Here is a 17,047-nt window from a genome sequence, read left to right as displayed (position 1 = left end):
CCAATGAATTTTCAGAATCTTTGCAGAATCTGCGCAGATTTAGCAGTCTGCGCAGTCTGCCTCTCGTGAACGCACCCAATATGTTAAGAGTTAACATGCAGGCAGGCGCGCACTACGTATGTTGTTAATTAAGTGCGACTGACACTCGCTACCTCGAGGCTGTGCGGTAGCTTAGCACAGTAAAATAACAGCGATTCCGAAGTGGAATTCGACCAAATTTAATATTATACAGTTATATTATAATTTAGAAAACGATTGAGTGACAACAGCCAATCAGCTTCCTCCGCTGGAACGTTGAAGTGAAATCAGGATAAAACTATTAGAAAACCTTTTTTAAAAAAAAGTTTCTATATTATAATAGCATCTAATAGTCTCGTTATGTTAACTGTACTAGGAGGGCGTTACCACAAGATTACGTGTGTGTTGTATGTCGTTTCTTTTTATTCATACATGTAAGGGAAGTTGCAATAGAACAAACAGTTAAACAAAATGACTTGTGATCAGCGTGGTGTCAAGTAGTTGAGTGCAGTGGGGTTTTTGTGTTCATTTCAGTGTTGGTGATGCAGTTTATCAGGTAATATGATGTCACATAATAAGGATGGAAAAATAACACATATATTCTTAAAGTTTTACAGTGTACGATAATTTTTCTGAAAATACGATAATTTTGAGGGTCCAATACGATATTTCCACATTTCAGATCTGGCAACGCTGTACCCGAGAGCTGCGTTGTTCTCTGACGCTGTAGTTCTTGTGTGGCTGCACGGTGAGTCCGCAGTGTGAAAAAAAGCGGTTGGCTGACGGCACACGCTTCGGAGGACAGCGTTTGTTCGTCTTCGCCCTCCCGAGTCAGCGCAGGGGTGGTAGCGGTGAGCTGAGCATAAAAATAATTGGACATTACAAATTGTGGAGAAAATAATAAAAAATAATTTTGGTTGCATAGTGTAATAAGACCACAAAATGGGTATTTTTTATGCCTCAGTATTTTGTATTCATTTTTATTTTTCTTTGATCTGTTTTAAAAATAAATTTTGGAACTGGAGCTTCTGTGTCTGGCAAGTCATTCCTCCACTGGTTTTGTTTTTTAAATGGGCCTAGTGTGTTGCTCTCCCAAATAGAACTAGCAATGATGCGTAGGGTACTCAGACCACAGAAAGGGTGCTGTGTAAGGTTGGTGGTATGCTTCCTCCTAGATGGGCAGCCTCGATGGTAGGCAGAAATCGGAAGGTGACCATATTAGGGGGAGCGTGTAGCTGCACGTACACGAAAGGACTCCCTTGCAATCAGCCACTGGGCTGACAAGGATTGGAGAAACCATGGCGACAGGTTGTTTGCAGGGAGGAGTTTTGTGGTACATAGGGGAAGCAGCTACGTCAGTGACGGGCCTTGCGCTGAAACGTAAATCTGCAGCCGGAGCTTGTTGTGGGGAATTAAGTGTTTTGTTTTTGTTTGTTGCAGAGGAGAACTGAGGAGAAAGGCCGCTGCAGCTACGGAGCCAGCACACACTCGTGATCACGACCCTCACTGCACAGCACCGACACGCACCACAATCTCCCCCCCTGGTTTTGGAGGGCACAGTTTCATGCACCAGGAGTACCAATTGTATTGGATTGTTTTTGTGTTTGGGACTGTAAACCTGCTGTGTACCCCGATACCATCACTGGTAGAGGAGCGGCTTTATTATTTGTATTTGTGCAATAAACAAGGACGTTTTTGATACAAACATTGTTTGGACCTTCGCTTTGTGCACAGCCCCTCTCACATCCTGTCACACATGTTCATCAACTTTTTCGTCCTACTGATACAGTAGCTGCTAATTGATCATTTTGAATTTACCGCGGTGTGGAAGGGGAATATATGTGACTGACATACTTCCATTAAAATTCCATTAAATTTACCTGCAGATTATTGCAGATTTGCAACATGACGTTCATTCTATAGAAAGGGGAGAATGAGGTAGTTAAAACTGAATGTCATTACCATGGAGAACTTTTTTGTCAGTCACTGAGTTGTTAGATCATGTAATCAAGCAGAGACATGTCAAAGTGTGGGGAGACAGGTCTAAGATCCAGTTTACTGCGGCTCAGTGAATATTTAAAATAAAACCATGTTATATCCTGTTAAAATTAAATTAATGTTATAACTCCCTGTTAAATCATTTTGGAGAAAAAGGAACACATCGGACGCACATACAGGTGCCAGCATAAACAAGCATGCCAGTGACATACATACAGATAGTCAGACGACAGACAGACAGCTTTCGTAAACACCCAGGTTCTGATAAACTCAATAACTTGCTGAAGAATATCTTTATCAAGTTTCAACACTATTGGACAAGAGACACTTAACTGACTTTGTAAAAAGCACTGTTCCTTTAAGCATGGTCTAGAGTTTAAGAGTGTCCCCCAAAGTGATCAAGAAAGGGACCACACAGGCACCCATTCTCCTTCAATCCAGACCGAATTAGTTCTCCTTTGTCAGGTCTGGCCTCCCATTCAAACAACATATTTTCACATATTGGCTTACTAGTTGGGGTGGAAGTACACTTTTAACCCTATGCCTGCCAAAAGAACATGTACAAGGTGTCACAGTCAGTCCCTTCATGGAAAATATTTTTTAAACAAATAAAATAAAGGCGGTTAGAATCAATGCAAATCAAGTGTAATGACAGCGTAAAATAAAAACAAATATAAGTTATACAATACAAATAAAATAGTGGTGACATTTACAAATTGTGCATGCTGTTAGTTGAGTGCAAGAGTGCTATTATCATCTTGTTAATTCCAAACAGCCTGTCAATTAAAAGGTAGCCTGTGTTATCTGTGCATGTTATATGAAGTCGTGGTTGTGTTGACTAAAGTAATAAAACTCCTAATGGTTAGGAGTTGATAACATTGTGCTGTACAATTTCAATCTGTCCTGAAAACAATGTCGATCATTGAATGGGTTTGTTGAACTGTTTGTGATTCTTGAAGTGTGCACACAAGCCTTTAAAAGCAGCTTTCAGAAACACAAATAGAAAGTACATCTGCATTCAAAAAAAAGTCTTTACAATACTTTACAAGTATTCTTTAGGGAACAAGCTTATTTTCTGTTTACGAAAAAAATCAGTGAGCTTTGCATCTCTTGTCATTATTTACATTTATATGGATACAGTTAATGGGCCATTACATGAGAAGTGGCATCTTTCTGCCATTCACTTTCAGTGGGATTCCAAATCCTGTTATCCTGTAATAAAATTACAAGGCACAGTTTGTATAAACCAATGTCACAAAGGTACTTAGCGACTGCAGCCTGTCGTTGAACCGAATGACTGATTCAGTTAAGTGGAATCAGCATAACTGTTTTGTTTTTTTTTAAAAGCAGAGCCAAAACACTTGTCATGTACAGCAATAACAAAAATAGAGGACATATCTAGTGTATTTGGAGACAACAGACTCCTTAGTAAAAAAAATAAATAATAATCCTTGACTTGTTGCATACTTGATGCACCCTGTAGTTATCATGGTTTATTTGCTGAAAAGCATATCTCCCCTGGACTAAATGAGAATTCCTACAGGGGTTGAATGCATCTAAAAAGGCTTACATTCTCAATTTGCATGCAACATAAAACATAAAATACGTTGGCAGGTAAGGTTTAATTTATGGTCTAGTACATGATTAGATTAATATATGCTGTATATTAACACAGATGTACATGTCTCTTGTGGATGTATACATGGTTACAGTTTTAAGTAATAGTGAGTGCATCTTTTAAAATGCAAGCAACGTACATTTCATTATATACAATAGCTGTTCCATAGATAAGGTGTCAAACTTCTTAGAAATGGTTGATACACACACAACATAATTTTACCACATCCAGTGTTCAAGTGGGTTGAGATTAAAATCTAAATGTTTTCTAATGAATAGCTGTTGAGTTATAGCTCACGTACAAAAACAGCCACGCAAGAGTGGGATGCTTGTGGCCATTATCATGAGTAAACATATCCAAATTAGTTTCCTTAGATCAACAGTAATTTGAAACAAGTCAGTCATTCTGTCATTTGGATTTGAATAAATGCAAAATAGATTACAAATAAGATTTTAAAAAATATTCAGTAGCGTCGAGTACAAAACATGTCTTCTGTGCTGGAAAAGTTGTTCTATAAAATATGATTCACAAACTACAATCAAGTAAAGGGCTCCCGAGTGGCGCGTCCAGTAAAATTACAACATCAACAAGCATTTTCAAATGTCAGTGTTACCTTGCGTGTTCCCCTAAATAGTCTTTGATAACTAAGTTTGCCTTTGAGAGTTGTTTAACCACACAAGTCAGCCAGTTGCCCCAGACTGTCAGCCTATGATTACTGCTTTGCCTTTAAGAAACAAAAGGCATTTAAACACATAAGACTGCAGTCTCTCTTTTTTTGGTATTCACAGAAGATATGAAAACACAGAGTCCTCAATTTGGGTCCTTCGAATTTAGCTGCTTTAATTCTGTCTGTTCTTTCCGCTTCCTCCACCAGTACATGAAGTTTTCTCCCACAAAGAAATACAAGAGTGGGTCCAAGCAACTGTTTGATGCTGCAAGGCAGAGGGTGACCACAGCTACCTTATGTATAAAGTTAATATAGTCGCAGCTCTCATAGCCGGGCAGCAAGGACTGTATCGTGTAGGTCTCCAAAAAAACCGTCCTGACTATGTGGTAAGGCAAAAAGCAAATTATGAAAATACAAGTGACAATGACAACCATGGCGGACGACTTTTTGTGGGAGGGGCTCTTCTTTTGCCTGTTTCTGGGTTTCGTTAAGGTTTTGACAACAAAGAAGTAGCAGACAGCAATGACAGTGAAAGGTATAAGGCACCCTATCAAAAGAACCACATAGTTCATCAATAAAATAATTTTATATTGAGGTTCTAGGCATTTCACTTTGTCTCCCTGATTTGTAATCCCTTTTAAAAGCAACGGGGAAGAAGCTGCCGCTACAAAAAACCAAACTATGCAGCACACTATTTTGGCACTGTGTGTGTTTCTGAGCATCACAAATTTATAGGGGTGCACTATGGCTAAGTAACGCATAATACTGAGCACCATCAGGAAATAGATGCTGCTGTACATGGTTAGGTAAAAGGCATAAGACATGATTCTGCACATGACATCCCCAAAAATCCAGTGTGACTCCATCAGGTAGTAAGTCACGCGGAAGGGAAGAGCGCACACCAGTATTAGGTCAGAGATTAGCAAGTTAAACAGGTACATGTTGACTGAACTCCATTTCTTTTTAGGCTTGCAGAAGATGATCAAGGAGACACCATTCCCAAAAAACCCAACAACCCAGATAGTTAAGTACGTTGCAGGATAGACGCGGTACTTGAAGTCATCGATGGAACAGTTGGGATGGTCGCTGGAGTTATTCATGTTTGTTTCACTTGGGATTCAACAGGGTTTCATTTTTCTTTCTGCGGAAAAAAAGAAACACAATTGATTATCTTGACAAGCAACCTTAGCAAGTACAGTGCAACCTGGAAAGCACTTTATTGTGTAACAGTTACACAGTATGAAACAGAAAATATCATTGCATGAACCAAATAGTAAACACCTAGTAAAGTTTCTAGGGTCTGCCCAATGTTAAATATCCCGCAGACGACCTGGCACTTTAACTGTTTTTACTAAGGCACCGTGAGAGACAGCCCTACTTACAACATGTCTTTGGAAAGAGGAGATTCAGACTTTTAAAACAAGGTCCTACTTGTGTATTTCCGGTAGATGACTATATTAGGAGATAGCCTTGAACGCAAGTGTTTTGGAATATTGGTGCTGCGCTGAAGACAGACCTACCTCGGTGCAGTAAACAAACATTTTCACACAAAATCTTTACAAAATAAGAGAGATGCATGAGACCAGTACTGTTTAGGGTTATGTTGCCATGGTGGCCAACGTGCTGGCCATTCAAGCCACAGTGAACAGCCCCATCTTGTACCACATGATCAGGGTGCCGGACAAATAATTTGAATGTTTTTTGTTTTGCACATTTTCAATTAATCATTTTGGTCCCTTTTGTTTCTGGCCATAATTACTTTATTTATCATGTTCCCTACATGTTGAAGTTTAATTGTGCACTGTCAGATTTGAGCTAGCCATGCTAAAATATTTTTTACAAACAATAATGTTTTTTTTCTAAAAAGTGTCTCTCTTTTTCTGTGGTTTTTGCTATCTGTATTGAACAGGGTGAGTTTCAGACTATTTCACTTTTCTTTTATGAAAGCCTAGTGTGTGCACATTCATTTCATATATGACATGTACCTGTAACCTTTATAGTTAAAGAGTTATAGCCACAAATCTAACAGTAAAAAAAAGGCAAAAATAGCTCTGACCTTAAAAGGTTTTAAACAAGAAATAACCGATGAAGAACATGTATACAGTTAAAGGTATTGGGTATTGCAGTCAGTATAGAATGCAGCTCATGTTTTTGTTTCTAATTTGTGAAGACTGACCAACATGACCACATCTGAAGCAAGTGCAAAGGCAACTTTACTGAGAGAAATACAGTACAGCAGAACCAGTAACAGTATAAAACTAGCAAGGTATGGCTTAGTTGTTATTGTACTGAGCCGTTTGCTAGTTATAAACTGTTCAAATGATGTCCATGCCCTTGCAATTCCTTCAAAATATTTATGAAAATGTTTGTTTGTACTTCATAAGTTCTACGTACGTTTATGGTCCAAACATTACAGCATTTCTTGGAAGTAACCATTGCAGTGTGAGAAGAAACACTTCAGTTTTTTTAAAAAAATAGTTATTCATTTCCAAGTAAGACAACAAAAAACATGGTGGTTAAGCTAAGGTACCGTTTTGACTTACAGTTATTTCTTGTCTTTATCTAGGATAACTATTGTACTCATACAAAATATCTTGTTTAGAGAAATTCCTGCATGTGGCAGCAGCACCCAGTACAACTCCAATATTAAATAATATTTAACAGTACAGTGTATAGATGCATTTTGTTCAGAAGCAACTTCAGCTCTACAGTATACATCTTGTTTTGTTTTGTTCATTCAGTTCATATTCAAATAGCCTAATATGAACTGAATGAACAAAACAAAACAAAATGCGACAGAAGCAAAATAAATAAATAATAATCAATAATTAATAAACAGATGGGTCGCCTTGGATAAAGGCAGCAGCTAAATAAATAATAATACAAGAGAAATGATATGCAACTAAATTGAGGAATACTAAGTTATTTATGAATAGCTTCAGTATCAAAAAAGAAGAAATTAAATGGAAAGGATAATCTTTAAAAGACAATATTTAAACTATTGTTGATTATATGGATGTTTGCCCTCAGCTTCTTTAGAATGCAGACTGTGCTTACATTCCAGTTTGTTTATAGCTTCCAAAGGTAGTTTTTAGTGGATGATTTAAAGCAGTAAGGGTATATTTAAGTTGAGTGAAAGAATATTTTGCATCAGAGTACCTTTTTTCAAACTCTCCCTGTGATGAGTCAAAGTGGTTTAGGTCTGTAATTCAGCCTCCCGACAGTAGAAGGCATCAAACCAACTCTTATCTTGTAACAATTGTAAGTCGCCCTGGATAAGGGCGTCTGCTAAGAAATAAATAATAATAATAATAATAATTGGTGAGGGGCGGAAGTGCGAGTATGTAAATTCCGGCCACTGGAGTCAAGTGAGTTGTAAGGACACTTGTCAGTTTGGGATTGGTGTTCCACTGACTACAGGGGCGGGGCTTTGCATACCAAAGGGAACGTGCTACTGTGTTCGGGGTTGGTCCTGGAAAGCATAGGCGGGGTGAATAGACCTGAGGGAGACACTAAGTGTTTGCTGGTTGTGTTTTTATTTTGCTAGCACGGGGGTGGAATACACATTAACATTTTATTTTCTGTTTTATCCCTTTTATGTCCGGGGATATCGTGAAGAGGACTAAGGAGTATCCGAACCCTTCTTTTTATTATTATTCCAGCACCCCCTTCCTCACGCCATTCTTTTTTCGTTTTCTTTTATTTTATCGTGTAACTAATAATATTAATAAAATAAATTTTATTTGGTTGCACGTAAATTACTGTCTGGACATTCCATTATTACTCACACACCTCACACGTGGTGTCAGCAGTGGGATATGGATCCAGCTACAGTCTTGGCAATGTTTAGGGAGCAGGAGGAGAAGCGAGAGGAGAGAGAAACACGGCGCCAGGAACAGCTCGCCCAGTTCTTTGGACAGCTGGTGGAGAAGTACAATCTAAGTTGCAGAAGATGACTCCAGAAGATGATCCCGAGGCTTTCCTAGTCACCTTTGAGAGAGTGGCGGAAGCAGCAGGGTGGCCTAAGGAACACTGGGCCATGAAATTGGCACCTTGCTTGACAGGGGAGACCCAGGCAGCTTACAGAGCGTTGATGGCCGCAAAGGCAACAAACTATGACAAAGTGAAGAAAGCCATTCTCTCACGCCTCGGGATCACGGAGGAAACATACCTGCGCCGCTTCCGGGAATACCAGCTGTCCAAGGGGATGCGTCCCCGGGTTGCGGGACAGTATCTTATGGATCAGTGCACCCGGTGGCTGCAGCCAGAAGAACACACACCCCAAGAACTGGTGCAGAAGTTTGTAATAGAGCAGTTTGCGTCTATATTACCGCCAGGAAATCGAGAGTGGATTAAAAGGAATCGACCTACCACTCTCGAGGATGCCATCATCCTGGCGGAGGCATATGAAGACGCGAACGAAAGCGCTGTCTCAGACCCCACTCCTGCCCCTAAACTAACTAGGACCAACCAGCCAATGAAGCCAGGCGGGGATAACCAGACCTTCAGACCATGGAGGCCGAGGTTAGCCCCATCTTGGGCGAGAGAAAAATCCCCTAACCTGCCGGTCATTGACTCGCAGGACAAAAAGACTCTGTTGGTGCCTCCTACCCCAGTGTGCTATCGGTGTAATGAGCCCGGACATATTGCCAGGAATTGTCCGATAATGGAGGTGGACATGGCGAGAAGATCCTGGTCAGCAGTAACAGGTAAGAACGCTGGGGAATGTCGGGAGGGCCCTTATCAATTAAGAGTACAGGTCGGGAATAAGAATACTTACGCATTTGCGGACTCTGGGTGTGCACAAACATTGATTCAACAAGCTCTCTTGGATGGGGTATCCTGGGAGCCACAGGGTGAAGTGGCTATCTCCTGTATCCATGGAGAAACTCGGGTTTATCCCACAACTAAAGTTAGACTTACTGTAGGTGATTATTCAGCTTACGTTAAAGTGGCTGTAGCGCAATGTTTACCATACTCTGTTCTCCTGGGAAGAGACTGGCCATTTTTTGATTGTATTTTAGGTTGGGAAATGGTCTTAGTTTCTACCAGGGGACAATCTAAGCAACGGGAGAAAACAATTGGCGAAATTTTCCCGTTGCAATCCGACCTGTTTAACCCTAAAATCCGCCCCAGAAAAACAAAAAGAGAGCGCCGACTGGAAAAATATGAGGGAACTCTGAGACGACAAGGGGAGGGGTCTGACTCAAAGGTAAACCAATCTCTTAAACGGCAGGGTAAGGGAGTAGGTATTCAGTGTAACCAGGGCTGTGAGGTTACTGATGTGGAAGGTCACATAATAAAAGACACTCCTCTCAGTGTACCTAACCATTGGGACCGAGATATTGACCTGGGATATGAACAACAAAATGATCCCACGTTACAATATGCTTGGAAACAGGTTAGATATGTTGAGGGGAAGGATATGCAGGAAGGACAACCAGTGGTATTTCCGCATTTTTCTGTATCTGGGCACTTATTATATAGAATAACCCGGGCTCCCGGGACGGGGCAGCTCGTAAAACAGTTATTGGTTCCTGGGCCTTTTCAGTCGGAAGTCATGAGATTGGCGCATGATATCCCATTTTCAGGTCATTTAGGAACTGAAAAGACCCAGGAACGAATTCTGGCCCGGTTTTATTGGCCAGCGGTTTATGGTCTTGTGCAGAAGTATGTATCTGAGTGTCCTGAATGTCAATTAACTGCCCCTAAGTCAGTTCACCCCACACCTCTGGTCCCACTGCCAATTATTGGGGTACCGTTTGAAAGGATTGGTGTAGATTTGGTAGGCCCTCTGGAGGGAACAGAGTCAGGATATCGGTATATTCTGGTAGTAGTGGACTACGCAACACGATATCCAGAAGCTGTTCCCTTACGCTCTATGAATGCAGAAATTGTAGCAAATGAATTGGTAAAAATATTCTCTAGGGTGGGAATCCCGAAAGAAATTCTCACTGATCAGGGCACTAATTTTATGTCTGGCTGTATTCAGCAACTATACAAATTATTGAAAATCCGTTCAATTCGAACCTCAGTTTTTCATCCTCAAATGGATGGTCTTGTTGAACGATTTAATCAGACTTTGAAAAGTATGTTGCGCCGCTTTGTAGATCAAGAAAAAATGCAATTGGGCCAAACTGCTTCCCTACTTGCTCTTTGCAGTTCGTGAGGTACCACAATCTTCAACTGGGTTTTCTCCGTTTGAGCTCTTGTACGGTCGGCAGCTGCGGGGTATCTTGGGTCTCATAAGAGAAGGCTGGGAAGAACAGTCAAAAGAGTCTAAAAATATAGTAAAATATGTGTTACAGTTACGCGATCGCTTAGAATTAGTCTGTCGATTGGCGCATGACAATCTCAAAGCGGCACAGCAGAAGCAGCAGCAAAGCTACAATAAAAATGCAAGAATTAGGAACTTTCGACCTGGAGACAAAGTGTTGTTGTTGCTTCCCTCATCGGAATCTAAGTTGTTTGCTAAATGGCAGGGTCCCTTTGAGGTTATTCGAGCGGTTGGAAAAGTTAATTATGAGATCCGACAGCCTGGGCATCGGAAAGAAAATCAAATTTATCATGTTAATCTCCTCAAACCGTGGAAAGAGCGGGAGGTCCATTTTATATCTCCCGCACAGGAGGGAGAGGACTTTGGACCCTCAATTGAGCCAGTGTCAGCAATTGAGGTCACGATGGGGGAACAATTAACTCCTGATCAGCGCAAAGAGGTAAGCAATCTAATCAATATGTTCAGTGATGTGTTTTCTAATGTGCCTGGAAGAACGCATTTGATTGAACATGCTATTATCACTCCGCCAGGTCTGAGAGTTAGACAGAGACCGTATCGCATTCCAGAGAGACGGAGAGATTCTGTTCAGAGGGAGGTGGAGTGTATGTTGAAACTTGGGGTAATTGAACCCTCCCGAAGTGAGTGGTGCAGCCCAATTGTACCAACAGACAAGCCAGATGGGTCACTACGGTTATGTATCGACTTTAGGAGGGTGAATACTATCTCTAAGTTTGATGCATATCCCATGCCTTGGGTAGATGAACTCTTAGACAAGCTGGGGTTAGCTTGGTTTATTTCAACTTTGGATCTGACGAAAGGATACTGGCAGATTCCATTAACGAAAGCCTCTCGTGAGAAAACAGCATTTTCAACCCCAGATGGTCTTTTCCAATTTTGTACTATGTCGTTCGGACTTCATGGAGCTCCTGCTACTTTCCAGAGACTGATGGACAGGGTATTACAACCTCATCGAGAGTATGCAGCTGCATATATTGATGATGTAGTCATTTATAGTTCTTCCTGGAGAGAACATTTGAATAGATTAGAAGCCGTCTTACAGTCTCTGAGGAAGGCGGGGCTCACAGCGAACATGGCAAAGTGCGCTATTGGAAAAGAAGAAACTAAATATTTAGGTTTCATAATGGGTAAGGGTAGAGTGAAACCGATGGTTTCAAAAGTCCAGGCTTTGTTGGATTCACCGGTACCTAACACGAAAACCCAGGTGAGATCATTGTTGGGGTTGGCTGGTTATTACCACCGCTTTATTCCACACTTTTCCACTATAGCCGCCCCTCTTACTGATCTCACTAAAAAGAACGCTCCAAATAAAATTAAGTGGAGTGCAGAGTGTCAGACGGCTTTTGAATCTATTAAAACTAACTTGAGTCAGGCCCCAGCATTAGTAAACCCGGATTTCAGCCGAGAGTTCATCATTCAGACCGATGCATTGCAGACTGGTCTGGGGGCGGTTCTGTCCCAGGAAAGAGATGGTATAGAACACCTGATATTATACATTAGTCGGAAGTTACTGCCCAGAGAATGAAGATATTCGGTAGTTGAGAAAGAATGCCTGGCAGTAAAATGGGCTGTAGAGTCCTTAAAATACTATCTTCTGGGACGACCCTTTGTTCTCATCACAGATCACGCCTCTTTAAAGTGGTTAGACACGATGAAGGATTCAAACGCTAGGATTACGCGGTGGTACCTGGCACTCCAACCCTTCGCCTTTCAATAAGGCATCGTGCGGGTAAGTTACACCAAAATGCTGATTTTTTTTTCCCGGGAGGGAGGGAAAAAGGACGGGTTAGAGGTTTCCGAGTGTTCCTTCGGCTCCACTCTGAGGGATGGGATATGTGATGAGTCAAAGGGGTTTCGGTCTGTAATTCAGCCTCCTGACAGTAGAAGTCATCAAGCCAACTCGGGACTTCCCTTACCAAGGTCTCGTGACCATGACGAAATTCATCTTTATGAGGGGCGGCACCTTGGTGAGGGGCGGAAGTGCAAGTATGTAAATTCCGGCCACTGGAGTCAAGTGAGTTAAAAGGACACTTGTCAGTTTGGGGGATTGGTGTTCCACTGACTACAGGAGCGGGGCTTACTAAAGGGAACGTGCTACTGTGTTCGGGGTTGGTCCTGGAAAGCATAGGCGGGGTGAATAGACCTGAGGGAGACACTAAGCATTTGCTTGTTTTGTTTTTATTTTGCTAGCACGGGGTGGAATACACATTAAGGTTTCTTTTCTGTTTGATCCCTTTTATGTCCGGGGATATCGTGAAGAGGACTAAGGAGTATCCGAACCCTTCTTTTTATTATTATTCCAGCACCCCCTTCCTCACGCCATTCTTTTTTCGTTTTCTTTTATTTTATCGTGTAACTAATAATATTAATAAAACAAATTTTATTTGGTTGCACGTAAATTACTGTCCGGACGTTCCATTATTACTCACATGCCTCCCACTCCCACTCTCTCCCCTCGCTGTAAAACACCTCGATGACATGGATGTGTCACATACTTCAAAACAAATTGAAAACCCTAGTAACAGCCTTTCAGAATGCCAAAAATGGCTTTTACAAGTGGAAAATCCTCAGTTAAAAGGCTTAGAAATTAAAAACTAACACTAAAGTTGCTAGCAAGTCAGTTCCCTTTTTTATTTAACAAAACAAAAATAATTATTATTTTGCTTGGAGCGGAAAAAGAAAAAATAAGGGTTTTTTTACTTATAAAAGTTTTAAAAGTAAACAATACTATTTTTCAATACAATTCAACAAACCATGATTTTTACTCCAAAGCACACACCAAATGGAAATAAAATATATGCCTGTAGGTTTACGGTTTTGTGTTGTTCGCTGTGCCTGCAGTGTATATGAGAATTCAGTGTATATAACGATTCAATTAAATCAACCTAATTAAATTTTTTTACATGGCAAAAACTGATATTATAAAATAATAAAACAATTTTCATAGGGCCGTAACTGTTATTATTATTATTTATTTCTTAGCAGACGCCCTTATCCAGAGCAACTTACAATTGTTACAAGATATCACATTATTTTTACATACAATTACCCATTTATACAGTTGGGTTTTTACTGGAGCAATCTAGGTAAAGTACCTTGCTCAAGGGTACAACAGCGGTGTCCCCCACCAGGGATTGAACCCATGACCCTCCGGTCAAGAGTCCAGAGCTCTAACCACTACTCCACACTGTTAATGTTAATTTGTGAAGTTAAACCTGAAAATCATGTTAGAAATCACATTAAAAATAAATAGTACTTTGTTTAAATTTCCAATGTTATTGCATATGTTATCCCTTTAAAATAAATTGCTGATGGCCTTAGAAAGAAAATGATACATTATACATTGCACCAGTTGGTGCTGTATCTGTTTAAGAATGCAGAATCTATCTGAAATTTTTTGGAAAAATTATTTCCAATTTAAGAGTGCATGTTTTACTGGGAACATAATTATATAGCATTTGTTACAAGTTTTAACAGTTGTTAAAAAAATAAATAAATAAATAAATTCTTAATTAAAAGATTTTGTCTGTTTGTTGACTTCGACTTATTTTTATTATTTTTTTTGCCAGGTTCATTGATGCAAGTAAGAGCTTCATGGGGTGCCTGGAGTCTTCACTTCAGTGTACAGGTTGCAACTGATTAAAGATACCCTGGTGATAATTGATTTTTGTGCATTATTTGTTAGATCAAAACTGTATTGATGACTGATATGCTTCTAATAAGCTCTTAAGTAATGTAAAAGCAGCTTTTAATTCAGAATAGGGGCTGCAAAACTGACAGGGTGGCTGACGTCAGGCCAGTTGCAGGAACAAAAACAAACAAAAGGTAGTACAGCTGGCAAAAGACGTGGCGTGCGCCGTTTATTTAAATAATACAAAAATAAAATAAATATTTAAAAACAAAACACTGCTCACAGAGCAAAATAAAGCTTAAACAAAATAATCACGAACACAAAAACTAAACCACACAGGTCAGGCTGAGCAATCGCTTTCACTGATCCTGTATTGTCTATTCTATTCTATTCTATTCTATTCTATTCTATTCTATTTTAAATTTCTCTCTTGCTCTCGTTCCTCCTCTGAACACCCACCTTCAGTGCAGAGAGCTGCAGGCTTTTATATCATGGCCGAGGGGTTTAACTGGCTAGTAATTATTCTATTACCCCTCGGCCACAATCTGCACAAGTTTATTAATTATTCCTGGCAAAAGACGAGCACCAATCTCGCCTCTGCCAGAACAAGTTTTAAATAAAACAAAATAATAACAAACACGGCTCCGCCGTTATTTATAAATAAATCATAACACATCATCATAAATATAATAAATAAATCATACACCAAAACACACGGCTTTCGCCGTCATTTAAATAATAAATCATAATATAAAAATATAAAACAACACAGGGGTGGAGGGGGAGACCCCGTTCTATAAATAAATAAACAAATACTTTTAAACAGCAGGGCTTTCTACCGCCCTGCTACAATGACCTATATGCTTCTAATAAGCTCTTAATTAATGAAAATGAAACCTTCACTTCAGAATAGAGGCTGCAAAACTCTTTACTAGTGACCAACATCCTCCTAATAAGCCCTTTATTGGAAACAAAGTCCAGCTCTGGGATAGAGTGTTATCCATGCATGGTCCACTTTGTTTTGCTGCTTTATTACCAAGGTATTAATCATATACAAGCTGCTAGTAGGACCTAATATGGCCAAAACCAGCTTTCACTTCAGTATAAGACATGTAAATCATTTTATGTCCAGTAGCCTGTTAGTAAGGCATGTTTGAGAATAAGTATAACCAGTACCTAACAAACCCTTATTAGGAGGCTATACATGATGTGCTAACAAATAAGTTCATAATAAATACCTAATATGTAGTGCTTAAAATAAAGTGTTACCAACATGTCCTGTTATTTGAAAACTGATTTGTTTATATAATAGTTTCCCTTTTTAGTACTGTAATACTTTAATATCACATGGCCATTTGAAAAAGTACCTAATAAAGCAACTATTTATTAAAATGGGGAACTGGACACATTTCAGTGTGTTGAAATCCATTGCATTGCCCTTCATTACAATAACTTCTACAGTGTGTTGAAAGAGGTACTTGCAGCCCAACATTGAGCAAAGAGCTCAATTGAGTTGTACTTTCAGAGATGTTGTATGAAATGTTGAACTAAACAATTAATGCTGTATATTATCCTGTAAACTATACAATATTGAATTGTAATATATGTAGAAATACTAAAATAATCTGGCAACATTTATTGTGAGACATTGATGAAACACCTAATAGACCAAATACGAGTCGTTAGCATTCTAGAATTCTAACAGCTATGCAAACATTGAATTGACTCGATTTTACCTGATAAAACTTTTGATTTTACAGTTTTGTATGTGCATATAGCTGTTTACACACTAGTTTCTTTTGAAATGTTTATTTTATTAAAGTTTTTCTTTTTTTGAAGTAGTGCTTTATACGTGGTAAGTTAGAAAATAAACCCTTTATCTTTAATTGTTCATTTAAATACAACGTTTCGGCTGTGCAGATGTTTGATATGATGTGCTTGAATAAAACTTTTGAGTTGTATCCAATAGTTTGTCTTTCATTTTAATATTGATGATGTTTAAAATGTACTGTGATAATGACTGCCGTCGTACAGTGTATAGTGTGTGTGTGTGCGTGCGTGCGTGCGTGCGTGCGTGTTGGGGGGGGGGTGTCTATGTTTTGTACGGCCTTTCTGCTGGCGATTAAGTGATATTAAGTCAGTAGAACTGGATCTTGACTGCTGAAACGTTGTGAGCCACAAGCACGATCCCTGCTCAGGTTTACATGGGTTTTTACAGCTATTTTTATCGTGAGAAAGCGATTGACCCTGCCCTTAAAGTCGTGCTGCCAAAAGGACTTCTTTTTGCTGTTTCACCATGTACTCAAGTGACGACGTCACAGTGTCATGACTGTAGAGTCGATTTTCAAGTGCATGTAAACCAAGCCTATGAGAAATTAACAGGAAAAAACCTAATATTTAATACAAAAATCACCCTTAACATGCAGAAACTTACCTTTTTTTAGACTGCTGCCAGTCCCCACTGTGCTTCTTTTTTTTCTAATTAAATCGACATGGACAGTACTTCCTTCTCTTTTTTAAGAAAATCATTCTGCAGCAATTGAGTGCAGTGGGTTAAGCTCCAGACTGAACATGAAACTCTCAGGCTAGCTTATTTATCATGTCAATGGGAGGGACCAGCAGCTCTTGGCTCACTAGCAGGCTTGTCCTCTATTCTCTCGTGTTATCTGAAACCATTTTCATAAAACATCAAAGCCTTTAATGTTCATGGAGTATATCCTTAGCAACGTCACCACTGAGTAATTATTCACTCTGTAGCACTGAAGACAAAAAACGTATTCAATGTTCAATGCTAAACATTTATTTTGTGGTATATGCAAT

General features: G+C 39.6%; 1 protein-coding gene across 1 annotated transcript; it reads right to left on the bottom strand.

Moving 5' to 3' along the window:
• Positions 1 to 2,086: 2,086 nt before the first annotated feature.
• On the bottom strand, positions 2,087 to 16,786 carry LOC117407511 (cysteinyl leukotriene receptor 2-like). Its single transcript, XM_034012629.3, has 2 exons — positions 16,662 to 16,786; positions 2,087 to 5,442 (listed from the first exon to the last, which is right to left on the bottom strand). Exon 2 carries the CDS (start codon positions 5,399 to 5,401, stop codon positions 4,445 to 4,447), a length of 957 nt encoding a protein of 318 aa, XP_033868520.2. The 5' UTR covers positions 5,402 to 5,442; positions 16,662 to 16,786; the 3' UTR covers positions 2,087 to 4,444.
• Positions 16,787 to 17,047: the final 261 nt, after the last annotated feature.

Source organism: Acipenser ruthenus, chromosome 8 (assembly GCF_902713425.1).
Source record: "Acipenser ruthenus chromosome 8, fAciRut3.2 maternal haplotype, whole genome shotgun sequence".
Classification (NCBI taxonomy): Eukaryota; Metazoa; Chordata; class Actinopteri; order Acipenseriformes; family Acipenseridae; genus Acipenser; species Acipenser ruthenus.
The sequence above is the reverse complement of the archived record's forward strand: the minus strand, read 5'-3'. Positions and strand labels throughout refer to the sequence as shown.